The sequence below is a fragment of the Gallinula chloropus genome (genome assembly GCF_964237585.1).
Source record: "Gallinula chloropus genome assembly, chromosome: 1".
Classification (NCBI taxonomy): domain Eukaryota; kingdom Metazoa; phylum Chordata; class Aves; order Gruiformes; family Rallidae; genus Gallinula; species Gallinula chloropus.
In genome coordinates, this window is record NC_140085.1 from 204040597 (window position 1) to 204056709 (window position 16113).

Sequence of the window (16113 nt, forward strand, 5' to 3'; positions counted from 1 at the left end):
ATGCAGAGTTGGAAATTTTAATTCAAAACATTCACCTTCACTGTTGGAACACATTTCTGAACAAGTTCCTAGACAATTTTAGTGGATGTCCAAGCTAATGTAATTATAAAACGTGGGGTCTGATATTGTTAACGTTCCCTTCGAGAATTAGGACACCGGAAGAATTTCACTTCAGAAGTAAAAACAGGATTGTATAAATTACTTCAGTCAAGCAAAGATTATTTCCATGTGCAACAGTGTAACTCAATTTACATTCCTTCACCTCAAAATAATTGATGCAGTCTTTTTGGTGACTGTTGAATACTTACTTGCTACACGCAAGATCCCTCAGCTGAGGTAACTGCACTGCAAGTAGCAGCGGGATGAAATTTTACGTGTGTGGCAATATGAAATATTTACATTACCTACTGTAAGGTGTGCAACCCAGAGGCCTCTCTCCTGACAGTGCCTACCTCCCCTCTAGCAACTGTGTAAGCAACCTAAGATTACTGATCTGCATCTGCATCGTGTATTCCTACAGTGGTTGGTGTGAACACTATCTCCTTGGAGTAAGAAATTATATAATGTGAGGAAATAAAAAAATGACCGGAATACCTTGGTGCCTTATATACTGCAAATTAATGTTTCAAAGGCAGCTCAACCAAGAAAAGTAAAAAAAGAATATTAAAAAGATGTCTGAGAAATAAGCCCTTTAAGTGATAATGGCAGGGAGGAATTTCAAACCAATCTGTAGCTAAGTGAGGCTCATGGCTAATAGCTGTCCAGGGCTTCCTCCGGACCATTTTTACTCTAGGTCTGTGAAGCTTGAAGGAAAAGACAATTTTTAAAGAGGTTCAAGGGAGCCATTTCTCTGCGTGGATACTCAGGCTATGCCAACAAACCGCACAGCTACAACCAGGGGCTTCGGATGTGAAGTGTCCATAGACACCACCGCCAGCTGCGCGTACTTGGCTATTTCTACACTGTCACAGACAGCATGGAGTAGGGGTGACTTTTTCCAGACAAGGACACTTCTGACTTCTCTTCTGCTTGGGATAAGCAGCAGAGCACACTCAGCTCACTAATAAGCTCCTGGAGTCAGCTCCACGCTGGAGCTCACACCTCCAGGGAGTGATACGGCTTCACGGAACAAGAGTGGATCAGGGAAAGGCAACATGTTGGATCTGACCCTTCTCTCCAAAACCACTCTCACTGCTTCCTCTCCAGCCTTCCCAGTCCCTCAGACCCACAGAGGGAAGAGCAGAGGCAAAGGTGCCGAGAGGCAGAGGATGTGAGGAGAGGAGGAGGAAAAGGAAGAAGGTGGAGGGAGCCAGTCTTGGCAAGCAAAAGTTGCTAAATGCTGCATTTAGATGCTCAGGCTTTATATCACAGATCTGCTCCCTTGCCAGTTGTCCCTTATCTTATATTGGGAAAGTTAATTACTCCCACACATCTGTACAGCTTTCAACCTTGTCCTGTTAAGGATCATCCTTGCATTTTTTTCAGTCTACTTTTCCAGAACCACTTTGAATTCTAATTCCAGTGTCCTGAATCATAGAATCATGCATGACTGAGCCCCTCCATCTTCTATGGGTTGCTTACTTTGTATGCCTCGTTTTACAAGGGCAAATGTGATTTTCATGGATACAAGTCTAATTTATGTCTCCTTAAAAAAACAATCCCTTTTGGTTTCTCTAAACAGGACCGAAATGTGAAGTCAATGCATAAACACAAGTGCATGAAGATAATGAAGTGTATTTCTACTAAGCTTTACAGTGCCTCATTTGTGCCTCATGCAGAGTGCTGAACTAAGTAAAAACTTGATCTGCATCAAATGAAGTGAACTTAACTGACTTCCTTGAAGATTCATGAACGGGAAGGCCAGAGAGCAAGGCTGCAAGGCTGTTTGGCTGTGTGTGTATGGGGAGAAGTTCACCCAGCCATTCTGGCTCCACAATCGGGAGATGCAGCCGATCAATAAACTCAAGGGGACTCTCCAAACCTCTTGCTTCAATTTTGTTTGGAAAGTTATCAATGGAGTCTTGTATACAAATAAATGACCGCCATGCAGATCCAAGCTCCAAATGTTACCAAAAAGCAAGGGATTTAAGGATTTGCACATATCTTGTACACCGTTTTCCAAGAAAGCTCCCAGAAGTAGCCTTGTCTTCAATGTTACAAAGAAAGAAAAAAAAAAAGCCAGCAATATAAAGGTCTTTCATTTCATTGAATGCAGAATGCCCTGTTTCTGCATACTTCATTAATGCTCTCTGGTTTTCCGAGGAGAAATGCACAATGAGCTCAACCTTCAGGGGTCAGCAGTGCTCAGGATATCTATGAACTGAGCTCTAAACGACTGTGGGGACTATAGAGTCCGGGCTGACTCTGCTGAATACTAATCCCCCAGTTTTATGTTTAACGATTTGAAGTCTGAAAACCTGCTAAGTACACATCACCCTCCATCTCCTGGTGACATGCAAATGCCACTAATCACCTGTACAGTTCTTTCTTCTCAGAAATAAAACAGTATTTCATTCACAGAGTGCACTTGGAGAGTATTCTTCTGAATAGATTTGCTGGACTATAAAATAATGTTTACTCATAGAATTGAAATTAGATAAATATAGTAGCCTTTTCTCAGCTTTCTAGTGCAGTGTCCTGTTTTTTGAACAATTGTTGGGTTTTTTTGAAAGCAGGAGAGGGACTATTTACAAGGGAGTGTGATGATGGGACAAGAGATAATGGGTTGAAACTGAAGGAGGGGAGATTTAGATTAAATCTAAGGAAGAAATTATTAGCTATGAGGGTGGTGAGGCTGTGGCACAGGTTGCCCAGAGAAGCTGTGGCTGCCCCCTCCCTGGCAGTGTTGAAGGCCAGATTGGATGGGGATTTGGGCAACCTGGTCTGGTGGAGGGTGTCCCTGCCCATGGCACGGGAGTTGGAGCTGGATGGTCTGTGAAGTCCCTTCTAACCCAAACTGTTCTAGGATTCTGTGACTGTATGGTTTTTGGAAAGCCTCGTACTATCAGACCAGCTGTGCGTGGTCTGGAATAAAGCTTGCTAAATGCAGCAGAGCTTTTGTGGCTGTGCTGAAATACAAGCAGTGTAAAAAGAGGTTGCTTCACTGTCTCATTTTTATTCCCAGTGGTCTTTCACAGACTGTTCTGCCTAAATTTTAGTTATAGTAGATTACCTTCAAATTAGAGTAAATTAGAGCTCAGGATTTACTCATCGTACAATGCTTTACTCCAATAGAAGCCTAAAAATCTAAATGCAAGGGAGCACAATCTTTGCATCTTTTGAGCTGTCGTGACAATGCGCTGTTTATGGACTCTATTTAGCACACATAGGCATACATGCATGCAAAGCTGAGAGGCTGAAGTAAAATGACTCAAACAGCGGATTTATCCTGTTACAGTATTAACATTATTGCTATTCCAGGCTTACTTACTATTGTTAAATAACAGTGGACTGAATAAAAAGGGAGTAAGAAGTATGATGGATATGAAAATATAATGATGATAGCATAATAAATTAGTGCTTACCATTTCCTGAGTGTTTGCAAAATCTGCCTCTTTCGAGCTACACTGCACCAAAAGCATTATAATATTAATCAGGACATTACAAAGGAATACATATTTCTATCACAACCTACTTAAGAGTAATGAGCATTCCTGCTCCCTAAAGACAAAACCAAAACAAAAACCCAAGAGGTTTTCATCTCACTGCAACAGTACACGACACACTGGCAACGCCACTGCATACGCAAGAGGCATTTTCTATGTGGTTAAAAACACAGCCTGAGCCTTAGCACAGTCTTGCATGTAGAATTTTATTGCACATAGATTTAACTACTCTGTATCTAGCTCAGAATCACAGCCATAACCCCTCAAGGTATTTTTATTTGACCTCAAATGAACATAAAAAAGGAGTTCATGGAGCAGCCATTTCTTTGCTGTTTCTGCAGCATCTGTCAAGGCACGGGCAGCGCAGCCTCCCTGCAGAATGTGTCACATTATTAGTGTAAATCTTGGCCTGGACTTGACTTTATTTTATATTTAATGACAGGGTCTGTCATTAATCTAGTATTAATGTTCTGTATTAATGTAGTTGTTGGACTGAAAATACTTTCACTCAATTAGTGTTTAGATTCAGTGCAGTTAGCCACACTGTCCAGTCTCCCACTACTGATGCTCTTTTACACTACCATCCGTCTCTCACCCATGACAGCTCAGTCACTTACCACAAGGGAGTAACAAATCTTGAATCCAGGTTTAGCCACAAAGTAGTCGTCGGATTTGAAGGTTATCTTTATCTGATTTGTTCTTGATGTTATTCTTGGAGGTACTTCCTTGTGCCCACACCACCGTCCTCGTATAACCGTGCTGGTCTCCGATACATCTTCCACTTCCACAAAGTCATACCTGGGAAGCAGTGTGAAGGATTAGTCATTTGCTAACTCTGGTTACAGAAGGCGGTTTCAAAGAGACAGGAGCACAGCAGGAGACACAAAGACAACTGTGCCCTGATCTCCACTGCAAAACATCAGACTAAATATTACAAATTCTGGACATGTTCATGTAGCACAAAACACACCAAGCTGCAAATGGCTGATTTTTGGGCTCCTGGTACATGACCAACAGTATTTTCTACCATGTTAAAATAACAATGAGAGGCACTTGCACGAGCTTAGCGCACAGTAAACATACGCAGAGCGTTTCATGTGGTGGATAAATAATTTAGAGACCTGATAAAATATTGTTTGAGGCAGGCTGCCCAAGCTGAGCAGCTGCAAGCCCTTCTGCACTTCCCAGTGGTTGCCCAACTCCCTGCAGCAGCAGCCACCACTCCCTCCTGCTGCGCCTGTCAGAGGGCCGGAGATGGGCTGCCACCATGCCAGGAGCAAAGGGAGTAACACAGGGAAGTGTGTGCTGCTGAAAGGTGCTTTTTAGGACCTTTTTCTTTGTAGGTGGCAAGGTTCTTCTTCTAGATGGTTTAGAAAGGCTCATTTCAAACTTTCAAGCAGAAAAGGGCAGGCTGATGCTCTGCGTGCTGTGGCCAGAACTCTGCCGCCGTTCACATGGGTGCTGCCACCAGGGGAAAACCAACAGCACGTCTTGCCCTGTGCACGGTGACAGCTTGGCCAGGCACCCGTGCAGCAGCTCTGGTGCTCTGACCCCAAGGAGGGCTCTGCCAGGAGCAGCCGACACTGAAGGCCAGGGGTGGGAGCACCCACTGCCACAGCCAGTGTCTTTGTTTGCTTGAGACATTTATTGAGCTCATTTACTGGGATGGAGAATAAGGAAGGCAGAGAGGAAAGTCCTGATCTTACTGCATCTATGAGAAACAGTCCCTTGAAATCTGTGGGGCCAGAACTGGGCTTCACACGTTACAGCTAGTGAGGGAGAGGAGATAGTGACAGGCAGGTTGAGTGCAGGCAACGTGAGGTGGGGAGAGCTGCAGTCCTCATGGTACAGTTCAGCCTTAAAACTCCAGAGGTCTTACCAGGAGTGGTTTTTATTATCAAAGCACGTGCCCCATGTTAGCCAATCCTTACTAGCAATGTGCCGCTCCCCACTGCCGGGTCTGTGGGCCAAGTGCTGGCCTTTCTGCCCAGCTGTGGGAGATGAATAGCTCTGTAAATAACAGACCTGTTTGTCTTTTTCTGCTGAGAGCCCATGTGAAAAAAATGCAAGTTCTATGTGGCTTCAGACTATCAGCATCGCTGCTTTTATATTCACCACCCCCAAATTGCACAGGACAGAAAATAACAGATGCACCATAACCCAGTCACTTAAATCTGCCCAAACCCTGCTGAACTGTACATTTTTTTGTAACACGAGAAAGCTGAGTTCCAGGCAGAAGTAAACTTGTCTCAGGCTCTCTCCACAGACCTCTGCTCCCACTCCCTCGTGATGGACATGGTACCTAGGCAGAGCTCTGCATGGCCTGCTGACCCCTGGGCAGCATGAAGGCCAGTGAACTCTTTTTTTACTGCTTGCAGAGATTTCAGCTTAAGATAACCTTGTAGGTTTTGGTGAAAATTGTCCTGACTGAGATTCCACACTTTTTGAGGCCAGAAGCTGGACCAACTGCTAGCAAAGCTGGCACAAATCCATGTGTTTTCAGGGATTACATCTGCTTTCAACAGCAGAGGCTTTGCTGCAACGGTCGTGGAAGTAGGTGCAATCTCAGTGGCTTCTGTGCATCCAAGGAACCTCAGAGGCTGGATAATTTAATTGCTTTTCAGAATCATCTCTTATCAAGTGCCTGTGGAAACGCTAACAGTACTTCTAGAAAATTCTGTAAAACCTTGAATATTTTCCCCTCCTTGTGAAAGAGCTCTGCTGAAATGTACCTTTTCATTCCTCAGCCTGAATGAATTTCAATCAGCTCAGTCTTAATAGTATGCAAATTACAATAATTAGCATTAATGAAAAATTGAAAGAAAAGACTAGGAAGTTTGTGGGGAAAAAAGCATAAGGTCAAAAGCAAGTACAAAAGGAAGGTAAGGTGCAGAGGTGCTGAGCTGCGTGTCCAACATGCACAGCATTCAACACATGCTCAGCTCTCATCATTCATTTCAACTAAAACACAGCCTGTCTGTTTCTCTAAAGTGGAAATGCAGGGATTGTCTGGGACTGGAGTTGCAGAAAGCACCGAGTTTTGAAAAACATATTGAGTGTTAGCAAAAAAACCTAACTATGCACACAGTACTGAGCAGGCTTAAAGCCATCATGAGCTGTCTGCACAAGAGATTTCCTGCTATGGAAGTAATGCTACAGAAATAAAGGTCTTCCAGGAATGCCAGGGAAAGCTTTATTGCAGAAAATAATGTGGTATTTCTCCAGTTTCTACAGACACTATGGATGATGGAAGGTCTTTCCTTCTCTCTGCATCCCTAATTAGCTGCTCTGGAAGAAGCAGGCGGCCTGTCTTCCAAGACGGTACCCAAACCCATAATGCCAATAACAGCTTGACTTCCCCTCACCGTGCCACCACCTTTAATAGCTCTTGACAGATAATACTTCATCTTTTTTTTCCACAGTAAATTAGCCCTCCATTTCAAAGTTGCAATGCTTTAAGGTCAGCCACAGTTTATCCACTGTGTAAATATTAACGGGCTGCTTCTGTAGGCATTAGGCTCTCAAGCTGGGAAATCGTTCACAGTGCTAGGAGGTAACTGTCCTTACTGACTCTGCTGCTGATCTTGGACCAGCTGTAACAGAGGAGAGCAGCAGCTGCCAAGACCATCAAGGCAGAGGGAAGGAGAGCCAGCTATAAGGAAAGCAAACCTGCAGAAACAGCTCGTGCTCTCTTGGTAAGGGAGAAAATTAACAAAGCAAAAACAAGAAGAAAAAAACCCTATCCTGTAGAACTCCACATAGCTGCCAAACCCTATAAATGCAAATTAATTGACAAAGATAAGATAAGCAGAGGCTGGGTGTGCAGAAATCCTAACAATCCAGTTCTTTGCACAGATAAGGGGTAAGCAACAACATGATCAGGCAGAGAGATGGAAGCTGAGACTTGAGGTTTTACAGAAGGAGCATCACAGCAATCTGCCTTTTGTAGCACACCGGAAACCTGAGCCTGCTCTTTTCTGCAGAATGGATCCCTGAACAGAAGAAATAGAAACAAAAAACCTCATGCATTTATACCATTCTAGTGAATTCTGGCAAGATTCACCTCTGTGCCTGCTAATGCAAAGCAGTTTATCCATCTGGGTTAATCAGCCAGATCAACTGAGCTTATGGTCAGTTTCATGTAAAAAGGGAAATGAAAGCAACCAGGATGCAGTAGAGCATAATTTATTTGATGTATCAATGTGCAGATTGCACTGATGTTTGTGGACCTATGTTTAAAGGTTTTAAACCAAACTGTACCAGTGAAGAGTAACACTAAAGACAAACAAATAATCTGAAGAAAATGCTCCTATTTTTCAATGCATTTCTCTCTGTCCCTCACACCCCAATGTAAGTACCTATCTACTCACACCTCCCATAACCATAAAACTACTGAAACAGATATTTTTTGCCTGGCTGAAATCAGACAGAGGTGATAAGAGGACAAAATCCTATTAAAGTAGTACCTGAGTTCTTAGGTACATAGATTTAAGCGTATGAGTGCTTTGTGCTTAAAGTATTATAGAAAGACTAAACCCTACCAAAACTGCTTCCAATACAGGATAGCTCAGTTTATTTATAAACTCAAAGGCCAGTGTGGGTTGGATGGGAGCCCTGGAGGTCTCTCCTCCAAGCAGGACCATCTTACACCTGGTCAGAGGTACCCTAGTTTTGGTTTGCAGTCTCATGCCAGTGGCCACATCCGTAAATTCAAGGGTGGTATTAAGGAGCCCTTTGCAAACATCCACTTTGCCACTCACCTGCAGATCTCATTTTCAGGCTCCTCCAGGCCAAATTGGTTATCGAAAGCCAGCTGGATCCTGGTGCTCTCCGGGGAGTGGAGCCGCCATGTCAGCAGGAGGTTCCTGGGGTAACTGCTGGGGAAGCGAGGACTGTGGATGCAGCCGTTCCCTGCCACGCTGATGGTCTCTTCTTTTCGGTACAAGTCTGTGAGGTGATTGCTCTCTGTTAGTAGTCACAACTTGTAGAAATTAGTATGTTGTTCCAGTTACAGGAAGGCAAAAAACACAACAGTTTATAACAGCACAAATTATTTGCATTTAAAGTCTACAAAAAGTTGGGTCTAGGAGTAGTTACTAAATAGAAAGTACAGTGTATTTTCTCTTAATTCAACCCCCTATACACAGTCAAAACCAGTACTCAACTATATAGACTTTACTTTATGATAAATATACCATTACTTTTATATCGATATCAATTACATAATTTCCACCTCACCATTTTGGTTTTAAAACAGAATTTAAACTTTAATAAAAGCTCCAAGCTTGAGAACAATGAAGTGGCCCAGAGTGAAGCAGAAAGGTAAACAGCTCTGCTTCCCAAGGGTGGTGCTCCGGGGAGAGATGCCCTCTGAACAAGAGCAGCCATAACAGGCTGCAGGAAACTGCGTGTGACCGGGTCTAAGTTTGTTTATTGTGCTTAAATGTTTTATCCCAGGAACATGTGTTAGGTCACATTTTGGTTTTTAATGGTGTGAATAATTTTCTGTTGATGGATCATTAATCCAAATAGCCACCCCACATTCATACTGACGCAAATGAAGTCAGAAACTGTCCTACCAACCGTCCGTCCTATTGAGTACCTTCAAGACAAACAGCCAAGTCTTTTCTTAATTAAAATTCCACAACTTCTGCCTGAGCAAATACTCAATTGTTCCTTAAGTTTACTTATTCTGAGGTAAGCCTCAGTGGCTGCAAATCCCTGGCTCCAAGGTTAACAGGAACTGTGGCAAGACCCAGCTCTCTAAAAGTCAAAATGTCTTCTCATTTGCACCATGCACTTCAATTGTCCAGCTGTTACTGGTACTGGCATTTGTCTCTCAGCATCAAAGAACTGCATACAACTATTTTTGTGCATTGATAATATTAATGTGGTGAAATTTTGCAGATCAGAAGGCTCAGTGGCAACAAAATGGATTCAGTTCCCCATTAACATTACCCAGACCTGAGCCTCTACCTGTGCATAGCTATAAGTGTTCCCCGTGCGATGTGTGGGATCTGGGGCTCAGCTCAGTTACTCACTGAAATTTTTCTAACACCATTTAAGACACAGTACAGTTTCCTGTCTGGCCTGCACAAGGACGGGGGTGTCCAGAAGAACCTCTAACAGCCCCCAGCAAATGTCCCATGGAAGCTGTGCTGTCTCACAGAGCCACCTGTGTGTGGGCCAGCGGAGCCTCTTCTGAACATAGCTGCTGAGAGCTGCTCTCAGACAGATCTTGAGTCAGTAACTCACTGCACTGACCAAATTACTACTTACTATGGGAATTCTGCCACTTGCTTTCATGTAAACACCTAAACTCCCATGTCCTAATCATAAACCAAACATCACCCCAAGTACTCTGCTGAGTGTCAGGCCAACATCAGTTCCATTGCAAGCAACAGAAATATAAAACTGGTGCCTTCTCCTGCATGTGGCTACTGAGGAAGAGCAAAGGCAGCAGTGGTGGGGAATTTCTCCCACTAAGCTACCCTATGAATGTTGGAAATACGAAACCAAAGTTAGCAAGCAGCCACTGCCATCTGTCACACACAGTAACCCAAGATTTCTCTCTTAAAATAAAATCTAATGTTTGACTGAAGCTTTCTAAGCTCTTTATAGAAAATAAATATATCTGTTTCATAAATGCTCATGGAAAAACAGGGACCCAGAGAAATCATAAAAACATCATGGCAAGTACATCTGTTTCTCAGGTTGCTTTCCACTGGTTCCTGGCTGTAAATGCCTCCCTTACATAGCTGTAAGCAAAGCGTGGTTGTGTGTCAACAGTGCATTGTACACTTCTGACAGGGTAATAATTCTAGCTTCAAAACAACATGAAACTTAGAAGTCTGGGCTTCCTGTAAAAACTGCCTCTCAAGATCTGTTTGTGCCATCTTTCTAAGATGCTTTCATTCAAGATGAAATGTTCTCACCCCCTTTCTAAACAAATACAGTCCCGACTCCAAAGCTCACAATGTTCATAACTAGCCTGGTTTGTTTTGTTCTGTTTTGACCAGAAATCTGCATTGGAAAAGTGACAGTTCAGTGAAAATAAAGACCATTTATCTATCCTTTTTTTTTCAGCCTGTTTTCTTTTTTTTTTTTCTGGAAAAAAATAATAAAAACACCTCTGGGTTTTTTTCCCCCTAATTTGGAATGAAATAAAATGTTCAGCCAACTGTACTGAGCTCCTATTGAAACGCTGAGGACCTTTTGATTCTGAAAACACCAAGTACACCCAAAAGGACAAGGTATTACACAAAACTATGTCCAAAATGTGCCCCCAAAAAGGGATAAAAATAAAGCCATTTTGATGAAATCAGATTCTACATTTCTGAGTGAAGCAACCATTTCCTAAGAGAACAAAAGCTACTCCAGTAAAGCAAGGCAGAACTCATCCTATACCTGAGAGCACTGTGCTCTTCTTTCTTGGACAGCAAATTCTTGCCATCTCCCAGTATAGGCACACATTTCACTGTGGTTCACGCTTCTGGGGGAAAGGCTCCCTTTTTCCAGCTATTCCCAGCCCAGGCTTTCCCTTGGAGTGTTGGCTGCTGCAGTTAGTGCTAGGGACAGCATCTTTTAAATGTGCTCAGAGATGTACACCCCCAAACACAATATCCATGTGCTTCACTCAGCACACCAGCTGAGAAAGCATGTTACCAGCACTCTCCTACACACCACACCCCCCAAGAAGGTAGGCTCTGTCACGGCTTTTCATTTAACTTAACCTCTGAATCCCACAGACTGGGGAGTTCTGCCAGCAAGTCAAGGTAAGTGCTGGAATGTAATGGCTGGCACAGCTCTGCAGCATCCAAGCCGAGCAGGTAAATGGAGAAATAGAGCTGCACACGTTAAAAAGCTTAAAAGTCAAATGAAACTTCTAACATGGCGAATGCAGTAACTATAAAGCCTTTATTGTGGAAAGGCTGGAGGGAAGCATGGGAAGACAACACTCACTGTAGTAAAACAGGGGTTATAAAATTACTACAGTATGAAGATATGTCTGTTCCACAAAGGAAGAAAGCACACTTGATAAGCACGGACATAAATACGGTTTCTGTAACTCGTATGGAACAAATGCAAAGCCTTCACCTGACACTGGAGTAGACTCTTCAGAAGCTCTCAAACCACTTGATTACCTCCTACCTCTCTCCCCACATGCTAAATTACAACCTGAAGTAGCATAGCCGGAACTGGAACTAAAAGCACTAGAGTTTTCTAAGATTTTCTGTGGGATTTTGCAATGTTAACTGGTTTAGATAGACAAGGAAACAAAGTCAACCCAAACTCAGGCTATGGAGGTTGACCCCTCATGAATGGTCAACCATCTGGAAAACTGCTTGAGGAGATGTGAGCAACTCCTCTATTTGTTGTAGCAACTTAAGATGTGAGGCTAAACCGGTAAGACCTTTTCAGGCAGACAAGCATGGTCCTAACCAAATACACTGAGGGAGCTCAAGGAAACCAGACCCTGGCCATGGCAAAAGGCAGGGAAAAGAACACTTGAGAAAAGATGTAGGCAAAGGAAAAGGCAGTGCTTTTTTCAAGGCACCAAACTGTACCATGTTGTATGCAACACAATGCAGCATTATACAGTGTCCTGAATGTCACATACTAACCATATTCCATAATGCTTTATGGGAGTAAATAAAAGACGACAGTAGGTAATACACTGCTTGTCACATTTACTAAAAAGCATGTAAAATCATTTCACAATGAATAAAAGTAGGTGTTAAGTCATAAGGCAACAGGGCCATTTAAGCAATACACAGAAGGAGGATATTCTAGATGGCAGGAGCTACAAAGACATCCCTGCTCTGGGGGAGGGAAGCTATCTCATATGGAAGATGAGTGGGAAGGAAGCTGGGACACATCCTTTGCTGTGAGGCAATTCCCTGCAGAGACTCTGAACTGACTGGGAAGCAGCTTGCTCTATATTTTATTTATCTGAACTAATCTCTCTTTTCTTTTCCTCTCAATTCTTTCCCAACCAGTAATTTTAAACATAGAAGTATACATGATAGTCCAGCTGTCCAAGTTAGAGAAGCTCCCATTTCAGTTCTCAAAGCAGATGCATTTTCAGAAGTGCTTGCTTTCCTCCCCCTAAATGGAGGGCAGCTCAGTGTCAAAGTGAGAACTGGGAAGTTCAGCTCAAGATACAGAAAACTATCTTTGTCTCAAGACTTTCCTCAGTGTGGATGCCCAGCCCACCCAGCATTACTCCTTCCCAGATAGGAGATGTTCTCCTAGTGCCATGCGGCATGAGCAGCAGGACTCAAAACCAGAAGTTTCATCTTGTGCTTGTTCTGGATTCCTGCATTTTCTTGCAAGTTCTAGCAATGCATCAACAAATTCTTGTTAAAGCCACTCCCAGTCATAACATACCTACAACAGAAAGAAGTTAGCTTTTATTATCATCACTCAACAGTCAATTAATTCCTGCACTAAAATAATACTACTAATCATCATCATCAAAAGGAAATTGCTGCTTGCTAATAGCTAATCTTGACACTTGTTCTTGGATACCCACGGAGCAAAGAAAGATTAGAAGTGTCAATTCCTTCAGAAAGAAGTATAATTCAGAGAATGACCTTGTCTAAGGTCTTAATAAATAATATGGAATATTTAGTTCCACTTTTCTAAGGCTTCTGGGATTTTAGTCTCATTTTCTAAGGTGTTGCCCTGTGTATAAGTTTGCTTCTGTTTTTCTTCCCCTTGTAGAAGTGGTTGGCCAAGCTCAACAGCTTTGACACAGTGGTAGAGGCCAAAAAGATACCATATTCTGACATGTTTTATGGCAAGAATTATCCCCTCTTAAATCCCATGGAGCATAAGCTGATGAGCTCATTCCCTGCTACAGCTGAGGACAGAGTTGCTGGAAACCACGTGAAGTTCATTTTACCACTCGGGAAACTATTTGTTATTTCAGGAAAAGACCTTGGGGGTTTGCACGTGGGAGTTTTCCAGATATAAACCTCATCCCCAATGGCTGCTCTGTTTGATAAAAACATACAGTGGTCAATGGTTTGCTACCAGTTTTTTAAACAAATGAGATGATAACCTTCAGGGAGAAGAGTAACTCTTCAGTTCCTTTGGTTGAAAATTAGCCCTACCTAAATAGCTGAATCCACAGAGTGAGAAGCGAAGAACATTTTTGAATCCAGGCCACAAATCAGTTCATCGCGGGGACAGGCATGCCAAGTAAGCTGTATTTATGGCAGCCTATTCAGATATTCATTGGCTTTTTTTTATTCCCCCACCCTCCTGCAATAAGAAGAAACTTTATTTGTCATCCATAATGTTCTGTGTAAATCACAGCAAAAGATGACAAGAGTTCATGGTCAACATAAGTGTATTCTGTAGCTGGTCACAGTGTGTTGGGTAGGTATAAAAATGCAATCATTTACCTTATTAAAAATTATTACGTTTTAGTGAATACAAGCAATAAAATTAATCCTATCCAGTGATCACAAAGTTACATTTCTGGTGTCTAACCAAGAAAATACAACTATATGGCCATACCTATCTTGGACACCTCTGTCCTTTAAGGGACAGAAGCCTAACACACCTAGCTCAGCTCTGCCTCCATCACAATTCACAATTTTCTAAGGTGGCAGAACTAAAGAGAGAAAGGGTTGAGAACACCAGAAATGAATCAGCAATAGCACAACCCTGGCCAGGCTAAAAACTGCCAGTGGTCTCTTATGGTGGCACAAACACAGTCATTCTGATTCAGAGATACAGATGTAAAGAGTATATTGGGCCAGTAGATCTAGTCTGAATCATAGAATCATATAATATTTAAGGTTGGAAAAAATCTCTAAAATCATCAAGTCCAACTGTCAGCCTAATACCACTATATCTGCTAATCCATGACACCATGTGCAATGTCATCAGGTCTTCTGAACATCTCCAGGGATGGTGACTGCACCACTTCTCTGGGCAGCCCATTCAAATGCTTGACGACACTTTTGGTGAAAAAAAATTGTTCTAACCTCCCCTGGAGTAACTTGAGGCCATTTCCTCTTGTCCTATTGCTTGTTACTCAGGAGAAGAGGTACCTACTCTGAGGTCATTGTAGAGAGCAATCAGGTCTCCCCTCAGCTTCCCTTTATCCTGGCTAAACCATTCCAGCTCACTCAGCCACTCCTCGTAAGACTTGTCCTCCTTTATCAGCTTCATTATCTCTCTCTGGACACACTCCAGCAGCTCAATGAGGGGCCCAATGCTGTGCACAGGGCTCAAGGTGCGGCCTTACCAGAGCACAGAGGCACAATCACTTCTCCAGTTCTGCTGGCCACACTACTTGTGACACAAGCATTATTTCAGGCTGCTTTCAGCTTTACAAAACTTCAGTAGTCCTGTTTATCTCAAGGTGGCTACACAACAACTTATATCTAAGCTCATACCTAAGGAATTTGCTCAATCAAGACCCAAATGAGAGAGCAGCATTTTAACACCACCCAATGTGTTACCAGTCACCCAGCAACTGAGCAATTAAGAGGTGGACCTGCTGGAGCTGATGAAAGGCTCACAGTTTAGTTGGCTTGCCAATGAACTTCAAAGAAGCAGCTCTTGGTACCTGCTCCTTCACTTATCAACAGGCCCCTTCTTTTTATTAGGACCACATTCACGACATCATCAGTTTAAAACTAAAGCATGACCCATTCTGCCACTGAGGCGATATCAAAAGATGCCATCTCCATATTCAACCAAATTCAGACCTCATGTGTATTCACTCAACTCTGAGTCCTTGAGCTATACTTCTAGAAGAGTATGTTTTATGTCTATTACAGGAAAGATGATCTGTAGTTGAAAGAAGCAAAATCAGCCAGTGCAGAAGATGGCAGAGAATTGAAAAAAAAACCCCAAAAACTAGCTTTCTAAAATTAAATTCAGAGCCATCATCCATTTTCTAATACAGTGGCTAGTAACCTGCCCGTGCTTCTGTGCAGAGCAACGCCATGAGTTTTGGGATTACACAGTCAATCTAAGGTTGAACAGGACCTCAGCAAAGACCACTCATGAGAATCTTAACTAAAGAATTGATAAGGAAGCCCAGGCATATAATTCATAGAGACAGCCTGATACAGTTCTTCTCACCATAAAAAAGCATTATTTTATTTGCATTTAACAGCATTATAGGTACTACAGCATGATCACCACCATAACTACATTTGGACTGCGGTACTAAAGAGACAGTCCGGAAATGAAGAACAGGCTGGACTGCATTTTGGTGGGATGAAGGCTGTGACTCACCTTTGTCCCCTTTGGTGGGTGCCTTGCTCAGACTCCCCCCAGATGAATACTGAGAAAAAAATTCCTTATTTATTTTTATGGGGGTATCAATCTCTGTGATATTTGCTTTCTGCAGTGACTTGTATGACTTGCTTTTATTTGATTTCTTGCCTTTATTTGATTTCTTGATAGAGATTTTGTTCTGCGTGAAAGAACACGTTGAATGCCTTATATTAAAGCAAAAGTGTCTATAGTAAAGTAACGT

At 42.6% G+C, this 16113-nt stretch overlaps 1 protein-coding gene across 1 annotated transcript in view; it reads right to left on the reverse strand.

Annotated features, from left to right (window-relative positions):
* Positions 1-16113, reverse strand: part of PDGFD (platelet derived growth factor D) — a gene marked incomplete at both ends in the record, with an annotated part of 144005 nt that overhangs the window by 53631 nt on the left and 74261 nt on the right. Inside the window, 2 exons of the mRNA XM_084265351.1 lie at positions 4223-4403; positions 8366-8570. Coding sequence (XP_084121477.1) covers positions 4223-4403; positions 8366-8570 — 386 coding nt within the window. The remainder of the gene's footprint in view (positions 1-4222; positions 4404-8365; positions 8571-16113) is intronic.